The sequence below is a fragment of the Vombatus ursinus genome, unplaced genomic scaffold, assembly GCF_900497805.2.
Source record: "Vombatus ursinus unplaced genomic scaffold, bare-nosed wombat genome assembly UNPS02009132.1, whole genome shotgun sequence".
In the NCBI taxonomy this organism is placed as follows: Eukaryota; Metazoa; Chordata; class Mammalia; order Diprotodontia; family Vombatidae; genus Vombatus; species Vombatus ursinus.
Genome location: NW_020948910.1, coordinates 10,465,389 through 10,479,222, shown reverse-complemented (window position 1 = coordinate 10,479,222; position 13,834 = coordinate 10,465,389). Strand labels below are relative to the sequence as shown.

The 13,834-nt window shown below is 36.0% G+C and overlaps 1 protein-coding gene across 1 annotated transcript in view; it reads left to right on the top strand.

Moving 5' to 3' along the window:
• Window positions 1–13,834, top strand: part of ECT2L (epithelial cell transforming 2 like) — a 108,449-nt gene that overhangs the window by 52,555 nt on the left and 42,060 nt on the right. Inside the window, exons 6-8 of the mRNA XM_027850722.1 lie at window positions 749–917; window positions 7,437–7,575; window positions 9,134–9,302. Of these exons, the coding sequence (XP_027706523.1) occupies window positions 749–917; window positions 7,437–7,575; window positions 9,134–9,302 (477 nt within the window). The remainder of the gene's footprint in view (window positions 1–748; window positions 918–7,436; window positions 7,576–9,133; window positions 9,303–13,834) is intronic.

Here is a 13,834-nt window from a genome sequence, read left to right as displayed (position 1 = left end):
AAAGAAAGAAAGAAAGAAAGAAAGAAAGAAAGAAAGAAAGAAAGAAAGAAAGAAAGAAAGAAAATAAGGGTAGAAGCAAGAAGGAGGATGGGGCACTAGGAGACATCATGATACAATGGAAAGATCATGGGTTCTGGAAGTAGAGGTTCTTAATTTCAACTTAAGCCTGTGATGCATTTCCTGTGTGACTTTGGGCAAGTCACCTAACCTTCAGGAGCCTCAGTGTCCTCATCTGTAGGCTTGGACTAAATGGTCTCTGAGGAAAATCTATGAACCTGTGTGTGGCAAAGAATGGGTGAATTAGAGAAAGAATATAGGAAATAAGTTGAAATATGACCAGTCACATTTGTAGCTAAGGCTGCATATTTCTGGGATTCACAAAAGTAAGTGGCAAGATTGATTTGAGTTTGAGATTTGAAAAGAGTGTCTCCTTTGTAGCTATCTCTACTATAGAGGCTAATAAAAAGGAAGAGGTTTAAATTCGGGAAGAAGGAAGGAGAAACATGTAAATTACATAATCAATTCCCCAAATATGAGAATGACTTATTTTCTTATCATTGTTCATCTCTAGCTAAAATCACTAGGTACTTTCAGTTGTAATACCAAAAGCAAATAAAATCCAATAGTTATTTTCAGTTGAATTATCACCCCTAGTTCCTATTTTATTACTGATGGTTTTATTTATATCTACATGTCTTTAGAGAAACCTGTAAGTAAATAGGAGACTCTGTTGATATTTGTTTTTCAGGAGAGTTATTCAAAGTTCGACCCCCTTGGATGAGTGGAACTTGTTGCTCTACAATGTTAAAATCCAAATGCCAGCCAAAACTCCCACAGGTTATAAAGGATCGCATAGGATTGAGTGCAGCTTTGGAGAAACAGCTTGTTTTAGCATCTTTAGAAGCCTTACCTAAAAAGTAAGCAAATCTCCATTTTCTCTGGGTTAGAAATCATTCCGACATCTCAGTATCTAACTTTCAAATAATTCAGTTAACATGCGGTGCTTCCTTAAAGTGATTCAATTCATACTTTGTTTTTAGCTATAACTCTAATAATATGTAGTTTCATAAGACTTCAAGATTTTCACTTTTCTTCTAAACATCATTCTAGCTTGTACTGTGATATTATATGTAGCATTTGATGGTAATTTAGTATCAGTACTTTAATATTTAGGCAATCTTATAGGATTAACATTGGCTTAATAGTTCTTATCCTAAACTGTAAGATTTTTGTCTAGTGACCAGTGAATAGACATGCCACTGAAGGGACTGACTCATATCAACATTGACATTCTTGCTATAAATGAAACCAGTAGATAAAGGGAAATTGCAGCTTAGTGGAAGGATGTCTCACAGTCTCTCAGTAAAAAAGCAAATAAATGATTTGGCAGGATTGGTTTTATCCTTCGTGCAAAGGCAACAAGAAAGGCCATTTCATAGGACACTTGCTCATCTCCTATAGCAGTGCTTATGGTGAGCATTTGTGAAAAGATTATCATAAAAATAATTGCAGCTTATATACCAACACCCATTATAGAGGATGAGAAGGTAGAGAAATTCTACTAAGAATTTAAGATTCTCTGAATTAAATCAACATTTTAATACTTGGGGCAAAGATAGACATAAGGGAAGATGGGGGAAAATATTGCAATATATAGCTCACAATCAAGAAATTAAAGAGGTCAAAGGCTGGTAGACCATACAAATGCCTCATGCCCTCATGTCATGAATACTTTCTTCAAGAAGAGGGTTGGGAAGTGCTGGACATGGCAAATACTAAATAACATCAAAAAATTAGATTGATTCTATCTCAACAGATAGGAAATGATTGATTAGCAATGTGAAAGCCATTTCCAAATCAGCTACACAGTCAGAATATGAGCTTGTTATTGCCAACATCAAAATCAATACCAAAGTAGAATAAAAATGAGGCAATATGACTTGCAGTTAATAACTCTAGCTTTATTTAAATGAGTTAATGGTAGCAGAAATAGGAGATGGGAAAAAATAATAGAAATCAAAAGAGACTATTATCAGTTCTTAAGGAAAATTAACATGTGTAAATCAGTAGCTACAAAGAGGAAAAAAGAAAAAAGCCTAGAAATCCATCTGAGGCCACAAACAATCTTTTTGCTAAAGAGATAGGACAGACTAAGGCAACTTATGTTAATAACTCCTTTCCTGGATCAGCAAAATATGTATGAGAATACTGTACCTACATATTAAGGACATCCTTAATGAATATATGAGAAGGGAATAGGAAGACTTTCATAGATAATATTCTACAGTAGCCTATATCTTTAAAATCGCAAAAATGGCCCTTTGTGCTTGTTTGCTCATATGTTAAAAAAAAAAACCCAAGAAACCTGCCATGCATTAGGTAGAGCAAAATTCTTTCTTGAATATTCTCCTCCAACAAGGCATAGCTCATACACATGTAGCTCATGCATCATATGAAATAACTAGAGAAACATAAGAAGTAACTTTGATGATTTTGAGATGATAGATCTCCAGTGAGGCATAAAACAGGAAAGTATTTGTCACCTTTATGGAGAAAGTCTAGCATAGAGTCCAAATGAAACAGAGATTTCTTTTGGGTGGTGAGGTCCTCCAGATGGATGTTTGTGGATGACATTGTGCTGGTGATTACATCAAATCCCAGAATACTGCAAAGCCTCCTAATCAAAATCTACAATTACTTAACAGAGTTCAGGCTAACTATGCAGAGCCAAATGGTGCAGTGGAAAGAATGCTAGATTTGTGGTCTGGGGACCTTGGTGAGAGTCCTAGTTCTATGACCTTACGTGAGTCATATAATATTTCTGGGCCTCAGTTTCCTCATCTGTAAAATGATAGGTTGAGACCAAATGAGTAGATGGATACAGTGTCTCCTGAAGTCCTTTCCCTTTCAAAGCTTATGATCTATACAAGAAAAATCAAGTAGATGAAGCATGCCTGTTGTCCAGACTATGATACCCAGTTCAGTGGACATCCCATAGAACAGGTCCACCAGGATGTAAATTGTGAACAGACACCACAGATAGACAGTGAATTCAGACTAGAGTTGAATAGGCCAAGGAAGATGAGTAGGATTTAATTTGGAAAATAATAGTGCTTTTAATGAGGTCAAGCATCTCCCTGAAACAAAGGCATGTCTTTTTAACATTTGTATTCTTCTAGTGATGGATGTCATATCATTATGAATGAAGCATTGGTTACCATAGTCTCAAAAGAATTAAAGTTACAGATGATCCAAAGGACAATGAAGAGACATTGTAGCCATGAGTGGACATATAACCAACGAAGAATTACATAGCAGAAGTGGTGTAAAAAGATAGCAGGGAAATGTATGACCAGAGCAGGAGATGTTGCTATTAGGGATAACCAGTAGATTATGCTTCATTTATACCCAAGCAATATCGAGACAGAGGAAGGCCCCAACATGTTGGATACACACTCTCTGTGGCAAACACGGACAAAGGTCACACAAGATGAGATGTGACCTATTGAAGTTTTGAAGGAATTTGTAGCATGTCCAAATGAGATATCCTGTTGAAGTAGTGAAAAGGTGTAAACCAAGTGTGTTATAAGGCTCATATGAGGTGACAGGTGTAAAGTACTTTGCAAACCTTATATAAATGTCATATTATTATTAATATTATTAATGTTACATAAATGTCAATTATTGTTATTATTATTAACCTGGTGATGACTTCATTTCCTGAGCCTTCTATATTCCTCCTGAACTCAGAAATGTTTACAGAGAAATACAAAAGAATACTGGTAAATATTTTACAACATGGCTCTCTGGGGGAAAAATACACACACACACACACACACGCACGCACTTTAGAGTTAATCTGCATTATTAACACTTTGCTAAGTCTAGACAATCAACAAAGCAATAAATCAAGCCCTGATTTTTAGCAGTTAGCAAATTTCTGTGATATTAATGCTCGCAATGAAAATTTAACAATGGGCTTTCGCTCACTCCTGGTGTTAACACAGTCAGGAAAACAGAACAATTGCTCTGTGGGGTGCTGCTAATAGCCCTGAGGAGAGCATCTCTTCCCCTCTTAGCCAGTCTTAAGGTGGCTTATAAAAGTATAAATAGATAGTGTTAGACTGGCCCTTATACTGTGACACATGACAAAATATTTTGGGAAGAAGGAGAGAGCAGCAGACTTTGTGTCTGAATAGTACAGCTCTGGGAAGTCTAAGTTTCTGGGTGACTTTCCCTTGAATTTAGCTCTTTTAGGCATGTCCTTGAGCAAAATCAGTTGCTTTGTACTGTACTGCAAACCACTGGAGATCTTAGGCACAACATACATCAAAGGGTTGGGTAGTGATACTAGGATATTATAAGGTCAGTGATAGCTATACCCTTCCATGTTCTCTCTGATGTGTCTATCAGATGATCAGATATAATGTCTCTCTCTCCCTCTCTCTCTCTCTCTCTCTCTCTCTCTCTCTCTCTCTCTGTGTGTGTGAAATGATTTAGAGAAAATGCTATGGAGATGACAAAACTAGATGATCATGAAGCCTCATATAACTTCCTAGCCTGAGACTATGTTGTTGTTTCTTATATAGTGACATGACAGTCATCTCCTACTGTATTAGTGTCACTATAGGGCTAGCTGAATATAGAAATATTTCTAAAAGGCACTCAAAACACAGTAATCACAAAATTTGCATAACTTTTATGAATTAATAACTCATATAAAATGTTCATAAAATATGATAAATATGCAGATAAATACATTATTTATGTTCCTCATAAAGACCTTTTAAGATACGTACTTACAGGTATTATTATATCCATTTTACAAATAAGGAAACTGAAGCTCAGAGAGGTTTAATGACTTGCCTGTGGTTCCACAGTTAAAAGGGCACAGAGGCAGGATTTGAAGCAGGTTTCCTCCTGATTCAGGTCCAGCACTATTTCTAGCACCATGCTACTAGCAGTACATTTTCCTAAAATCCTGGACCCTCTTCCCAAATTGTCTATGCATAACAACTCAACTAGACCATGCATTACTGGTGCAATTTATTATATGACATTTTATGGTCCAAAAAAAAAATGACACAAGTCTAAGATTCTTATGGTCAGAGAATAGCATAAGAGATGATAGAATCCAATATCCTAAGTACTTGTGAATCAGTTAATATTTATTTATATACTTATTCATATTTATAAAGTAGGCAAAAGCATTTTGCAATGGAAAGAGCACTAGATTTAGAATCAGAGAATCTGGGTTTCAATTCCAGCACTGATACTGTGTGACTTTGAGCAAGTCACTTAACTTTTCTGAGATTCAGTGTCCCTATCTATAAAACAGAAATAATATAATTTACATTATCTAACCTCACAAAGTTGTGGTGAAAGAGTTTTGTGAACCTTAAAACACTATATGACATCAGTTATTATTATTGTTGTTAGTATATATACATGGCCAACTCTATTTAAGCACTTAATACTTCAAATAACAGTGAGATTTAAATTTTTTTCTCTCTTATTAGTAAAGAGGTAAAATATGCACCAACCAACATTGAAATTTTGAAACTTTATAACCCCAAAGATAGACTACATTTTGAGGATTTGTGAAAAGTATATGCATTTTAATGAAAATATCAGGAGAAGACAATGTAACATAGGTGATATGTAACCAAGAGTGCTGGAAGTAAAACAATAGAAAGATACTGTTTTCCATCACTGGACATGGAATGACCAAAAAGAATTGAAAAGTCATAACATTGGGTAACCTCTATGGAGAAATATCATTGCTATTAATACTCTAGGTAGCATTTTTGTTCCATAATTACTTGATTAGTGCCTCCCATAGGCTACAAGTTAGCGTCCATGATCTTTCCTTTCTACTTGGTTACTTGCAAGTAAGGCAGTAATAAAACAGGAAGGTTTAGTTCCTGTTACACTCAGGAAGGGGATTTGCAGAGCCACAAAGGGAAAATAAAGACAGGACTAAGTGTTGAGATAGCATTTTTTTTTGGTATAAATTAAGATTAAACTTTTGATTTATGTTGTCATGTAGAGAATATAAGATCCCACTGTGTTTATTATTTGGGGATTACAAAAAAGAATTTTGTTTGGTGGAACAGAACATTACCTTCCAAACTTTTTTTACTAGAAGATACCTACCATTCATATATCAAGATTATTCGGGATTCTTTGGAAGATAGAACAGAGGAAAAACCTGTTCAGTGACTCAGACAAAATTCAGATGAGACATTAAACAGAAGTATTCACCATTGTGATGAAGGAGAGCCAGAGCATTGTACATGTAGAGAGATTCCCTGTGGATTATGAAATCCTTCAGATGTTCCTATTTGTGGATGCCATTATGTTGATTGTATCAAGCCCCCAAGACATTGAAGAGTCTCCTGGATGAAGTCTGTAATCACTCAAAGGAGTTTGACCTGTGTTACACAGCAAAGGCCAAGTGAATGAAGACTGCCCATTGCCCAGATTTCAACATGCATTTGGATAGACACTCCATAGAGGTTGCCCAATGTTATATATACCTCGGATACATAGTATAGATGGACAATGAGTTGAGGCCAAAGTTGAAAAGGAAGAGAGAGAGAGTGGATGGATTCCTTTCAGGAAATCACACCCTTTTCCTGACTGCAACCTTCTCATTGAAAGCAAAGTTTGATTTTAAAAATAACATATTACCGGTCCTTCTATACAGCATTAAGATATGGAATATACCTCCTTCTAAAGATGAGACAACATGATATAATGAATAAGATATTGGACTTGGACTCAGGAAGACTTAGGTTTAAATCCCACCTTATATACTTACCAGCTATGTGGTACTGAGCAAATCCCTTCTTTTAGCCTCAGTTTCCTCAACTGTAAAATGAGGCAGTTGGACTCTATAACCCCTATGGTCCCTTCCAGTTCTAAAACTTTGATCCTATGATTTTATGAAGTAAAGAAGAATATTCCGCAGAGGACAATAGGAAGATGCTTGGTGAGTGCCAGCAGACTATAATAGATTACCAAGAAAGAACACCAAAGAAGAACAAAGCAGAGGATGACGTTGAGAAATTCTATGACATGAAGAGAAGATGGGCTAATTATATGAGCACATAATGGCTTGTGGATAGCCAGTGTGTGCCACTGGTGCCTTCACAATGTCAGGAGAAAATCAGGAAGGCTATCAGAATGTTGAACGTACCATCTGTGGTGAATTGTGGGGTGAACATAGATAAGAGTCACAAAGGATGGGCAGGTTTGGATGGGTTACAATCTGCACCAATGGAATCAACTCCCAAATTGATGAGATCAACAGATCTAGTGGAATATTTATGATAGCCAGGATGTATTTTGGTTCCTCTCTACTTTTCATAATCCAGATAGAAAAAATTTCAACTTAACATACCCCTTTTTGTTTTCCATTTGTTTCTCTGTAGAAAGAACGCACCTGGAAGTCATTCTTATCCTCTGTTATCAAATAAGCATTACCACAGGGTTGATCAGAAGTATGGCAGCTTTTCACATTCAGTCCAGACTTCTCTAGTGTTGATATCATCTCGGATTCCTGCATATGAGGTATTAATTTTGTCATAAGGCCAGTACTTGGTCTAGAATAAAGCAATACTCAATGCCTCATCTTCTAAACTATGTATCTTTTAAAAGGAAAATAGTTTGATCGATTTAGGATTGCATGGTACAGTGGAACAAGCAATGTGTCTGGAGTCAGAGGTGCTGGGTTTAAATTCTGCCTCTGATGTGAACTGCCTTTGTGACCTTGGCCAAGTCCCTCACCCTCCCTCAAACTCAGTTTTCCCATTTGTAAAATAAAAGAGTTGGACTAGTACCCTCTAAGGCTTTTCTAACTCTAGGGCTATGATCCTATGATCAAATTTTACTATGCCACATTAAAGACAAAGAACAATACAATTCACAATTCTCCCCAAATTTTTCTGACTAAAATAATAACATGAGACCATGATATTTTTCATTGAGTTATTCAAGAAATTTCTAATATGTGATTCAAATTTTTTAAAAATGAAAATGAATAAAATACACACACATATGTATATATATACATATATATATGGAGAGAGAAAGAAAGAGTGCACATCATTCTTTACTGATACATACACAATTGTTGTTGTTCAGTCATTTTCAATTGTTTTCCATTCTTCATGACCCCATTTTGGGATTTTCTGGATAAGGATACTGGAGTGGTTTCCCATTTCCTTCTCCAGCTCATTTTGCAGATTAGGAAACTGAGGCAAACAGGGTTAAGTGACTTGCCCAGGGTCACATAGCAAGTAAGTGTCTGAGGTCAGATTTGAACTCAGGAAGCTGAGTCTTCCTGATTCTAAGCCCAGTGTTCTATCATCTGTGCCATCTAGTTGCCCATATACACAATAGGGTGGAGTTTAAGTAGCTAGCTCAGCTAATTAGAACTCTATGAAAATAATAAAATAACAAGCATTTAAGTACCTACTAAGTGCCAGGCAATGTGTTAGGTACTAGGAAACACAACAAAAACAAGATAGTCTCTGACCTCAAGGAACTTACATTCTCACAGAGAAGATAACGTATGTAAGTACATATGAAACAGACACAAAATAAATTGTTTGTTTGTTTTGCTGGAAGAGGGAGTGCCCCGGAAGCTGGGGAGATCAGTAAAGGCTTCACATGGAAAGCGGAGCTTGATCAGAGTTTTGAAGGAAACAAGGGATCCTAAGAGGTAGAGATGATGAGGGAGTGCATTCCACTCATGGGGACAACCAGGGCAAAGATCAAGGTTGTCAGTTTCCTTTGGAGAGTCAATTAGTTTTCCTCTAATCTATGGTTCCAGATGTTACTCCTGAGCCTGGTTAGCTAACTTCTTGGATACAAGGTGATAGGAAAGGATGGATCTGTATAGAAGCAGGCAGCTCCTCAGAGATGGAAGTTTGGGGATTAGTATTAAGAAGTGATGGAGGAAGGGGCTTCCATGGGGTTTACCTTCTTCCTTCCATGCCTTCAGAGGTCTTATAATAAAAAATAATAGTCACTTCTAAAAAACAAATGTAATTTTAATTATATTTTGTTCATTAATAACTCATCAATAAGTGAACTTCATTTTCTGAAACTCAGACTGTTCCTCTAGATGGTTGTGGACAGTGTTAAGACTGATGTCATTCCTCTGGTGTATGAATATACTGGCTTGACTTTGGAAAGTCTACTGCTGCTTGTAGAAAAAGTTCTTGATGGTCGGAATGTACGGAGTATTGGGATATTTAGTGATGGAGATTCCAGAGAAATCAATTTACTACAAGGTAATTTCAAAGAAAGTAGAAGCCTTTTTTGTTTATCTACTATGATCTAATATGTCTGTTTTCTGATAATCTTTATAGTAATGTTAGAGTTAAAATCGATTTCGTCAAGGAAAAATATTTGAATTAATTTTTTACATGGAGGTATTTCTGATACCAATAAAAAATGAGCTCTATCTTAGCTGACATTGAAATTAATTCAGTTAGAAAGGGAAGAAAGAAGGGAATAAATTTTTATATAGTGTCTACTATGTGCCAATTACTATGTTAAGTACTTTTCCTCCTACAAATATTATCTCATTTGATCCACACAACCAACCTTCAAGGTAGATATTGTTATTATCCCCATTTCAACCGTGGCAGACAGAGGTCAAGTGACTAGTCAAGGGTCATATAGCTAGTAATTGTCTGAGACTGGATTTGAACTCAGACCTTCCTGACTCCAGGCCCAGTGCAGTATCTACTGAGGCACCTAGATGCATCAATTGGAATAAAAACATTGGTTTATTCATCTTGGATCAACAGCCAAAAGACTTTATTTAAATCTACTTTATTGAAATTTTTTGTAAGGGGCTAGGGAAATTCCTTCAGAAATCACTATAATTGTTTTATTAGCAGAAAAGAATGTTTTAGAATTAAAGCTGCCTTTCAGAATGTTTATTATAATCTGCATTGGACTTTGCTTATTCCTCCATAATGTATACTTGGAGTATTCCACATGAACCCCTTCAATGTCATCTCTCATACAAGGCATGAATTATCTACTTTTTCTCTGGGATGGCTTGCTCACTCTAAGCTGCCTTCACACTTGTAGGTTAGGCTGCTAGAGAAGGACCACTACCATAGGTACATTCAAAATCTCTCAGGCCCTTTGGGTAACCCTGTTGTGGGAGAATAAACTCTCCCTACTCAGTACTTTGGCTATTAAGCATCCACCACTGTAATTCCATTTACACAAACCAGCCATTACACGTTTAGAACACAACTATTTACTTAGAAATAAGATGAAAGAACTAATAATCACATCACAGATACTCATTTAGTAAAACAAATGAAGAAATAACTATATCACAATCCATACATAAACCTGGATCATACTCTGCAAACAACATAATCAGTGCCTGTGTGAAAGACTAAGCAAACACAGAAACCTGGAAGGGAAGCACACGAGGGAAGAAAACCTTTGTTTTCAGGGTTACTTACAAATTGGACTACAGGTTTTGACGTCATTGATTCACTGGGGATTTTTGCACCAACATGAAAATGCTTCTCTGTTAACTACTCTCCCTCTGACTCTCACTGTCATTAAAAGTGTGCTGAGAAAGCTTTTATTTTAGTTAGTGGTTTTTCTAACCTAGAGATCTACCTATGTATGATCAGGCTGGCTCTCTCTGGGCAATTCAGACAATCTGAGCCAGCTATTCACTTATGAGGATTCTGCATTGTCTGGTTAGCTTATAGTAAAGGGAATTCATAACAAAGCAACTCAGATTGAATTTCTGAGCAATACAGTTAAGCCCAGCCAATTTTTTCCTCCCTGGGATGCTGAGTTGCTCAATTAGATCTCAGCATCTCTTCCTATACAGCAAAATAGTTACAAATCCTCTTTCCCCTTTCTGGCTTTCCATATTAAATTAGTGAGAGCAGCAGAGTAACAGGCACTTCTGAGAGGCTTTACCTCTCTCAAACTGTAAGTAGAGGTAAAGAGCAATAGTTAAAACTGAAGCTCTCTTCCCAGTTTGAACCTTTATTCAGCTAATCAAGCCTGACAGCTGAAGATTTCTTATTAGTTGATTATTTCTGCTGCTAGTTCCTTCACACAGCTCAAAGTTGACTCCTCTCTTGCCCTTTCTGGATCACTCCATTCAAACTTCTTTAACCTTTTTCACTTACTCTTAACACATCACAGGCTTAAATCAGATTCTCAGAGATTCACCTTTCATTTATAAGATAAAAACTTACCAAATATCCATTGTGAAATCAACAATACTTATTTGATCATCCCAGTCTCCAAACAATTACGTGATTTTTCATTTTGTGAGTTTTGTCCTCTTAAATCTTAAAACTATTAAATGCAAATAAATTAAGGGACCACAGTGACCAACAGCTCTAGCCATTCTAAAGTTTTCAAAGATCTTCACTTTAACAGTTGGTGCTTTCAACTATATTTCTATATAATTAAGTTTTAGCAGCTTTTACTAAATAAAATCTCCCTCTCTGCCTCTTCAAGTCATCAAACTGTTTACATTCAAAAGAGGGCACCATTCTACAACCATCATTAGATGATTTGAGCTTTCATATTTATGCCATAGTTCATTTTTTGACCTTTTACAACTGAACTGTTCAGAACCTATCTGAAAGCTGTTTCCCTACACACAAATGTTAGCAATTTTTATTAAACAGAACTTATTTTCCTACTCCTTTTATGTACTATATTGTTCATCTTTCAATAAGGCAATGCTTCACATCTTTTGCCAATTAATTTAAACATTTTTCTTTTTAAAAAAATTATTCTGAACTTAAACACTAAAAAAGAGCACTTTGACATTTATAACAGAACATAAAAAGAGGATTCTATAGGAAACCATAATCTCCATTTCATACCACATGATATTTTCTAAGGTATATAATAAATTATTTTCAAAACTGCCCTGTTTCTCTGTGCTCTTTTGAATTTCTTTTTGTTCTTTTCTGTGCACTTTTTAAAATGTTATAATGGCCCTCTTTTTTTGCACCCCAATTGCTAACTCCCCAAACTCAATCGAAAATGGAGAGAAAAAGGGGCAGCTAGGTGGCGCAATGAATAGAGCTCTGGCCTTGGAGTCAGAAGGAACTGAGTTCAAATCCAGCCTCAGACACTTAACACTAGCTGTTTGACCTTGGGCTTAACCCTGATTGCCTCACCAAAAAAATAAAAAAAAATTAAAAAAGAAAACAAACCCTTCTTAACAAATTAGGCATAGTCAAGGAACTGATTGCTATAGATATCATGTCCAAAAATGTACATTTCTAACTCTTTTGTCCATCACCGCTCCATAAAGAGATGGGCAACATGTTTCATCATCATTCATCTACATCAGGAAATATTGGTTGGTCATACCTTTGATTAGTACTTAAGTCTTTCAAAGTTGTTTTTCTTTACAATGTTGTATATGTTCTTTGTATTAATTGTTTTCCTGGTTTTGCTTACTTTACTCTGCATCAGTTCATACTACCTAGGATTTTCTGAAATCATCTTTTTCATAATTTCTTATGGCACAATAACATTCCATTACATGCATATGCCACAGAGCTCTTGGGGTAGCTAGGTTATCTCATTCTTAGTACTAGGATCTTATGCTGATTGGCACCACACTGGTTTCTTTTGAGTACCTACTGCCACTCCCTGGGACCTATGATTACTATTAAAGAGTGAAACCGTCAGATTCTTTTACTTAAACATTCTTATTCCTTTACAGTAGCCAAGCAACACATCTCTTTCTTTCTTATTGGAATAGGCTTCTCAAGTGAATGTGATTTAGTGCAATCATCAGAGCTCTCAGAATGAGAGAGGAAAGAAGTTCTTCTTGATTCATCTTTATAAAGTCCTGAAAGTTTTGCTTTTGTCTTGAACTCTTTACTTCTCTTTGATTTATCTTTATTGACACATATTTGCCTGGAACTTGATCCTGGAATTCTGAAGCTTTCATTAAAAAGGCAGCACAGTGTGGTGTGCTCCCTCCTAATTCTCCTATTCCTCTTGGTCGCATTATGATCAAAATCCAATTTATTTTCTAACTTATTTTTTATTAGTGCAGTGGACAGAACTTTGGGCTTGGAATCAGAAAGATCTGTGTTCAAATCTGTCCTTAGACATTTTATAGCTTTGTGACCCTGGGCAAGTCACTTAACCTCTATTTGCCTCAATTGCCTCAACTATAAAATGGGGATAATAACAGCACATATACCTCAGGGTTGTTGGGAAGATCAATTGAGATAAAATTTGTAAAGCATTTAGCATAGTGCTTGGCATATAGTAGGTGCTTAATGTCTTTTTTTTTTTTTAACATAAACTGTTCCTTAGTCTGGGAATTTGCTATTCCCCAAATATACTTTTCACTTTTCTACCTACATCCCTTTGATCATTCTATTCTTTCTACTTAAGATGCCCTTCTGCCCCACCTTTATTCTACCTGTCTAATTTCTATACATTCTTTGTGATTTAGCTCAAATGCAATTTCCTTCCTAAAGTCTTCTCTGATCTTCTAGAAGTAATGGCTCCACCCTCTTTACTAACTTACCACTTTATAGCACTCACTGTATTTTTAGTCTACATAGCATAATTTAGTGTAATTACTTGTCTATAAACTCTTTGATGGATAATATTGTCTTATGTGTATCCTCCATGATGTACAGCACAATGCTTCACACATAATAGGTATCCAATAACTAATTATTTGATGAATAGTCACAGCCCTCTGAACCTTGAGTATACAGTGTTTCACTATGTAATGAAAAAGTGGTCCAGAGACAGCAAGAGTCATGATAATTTCCAA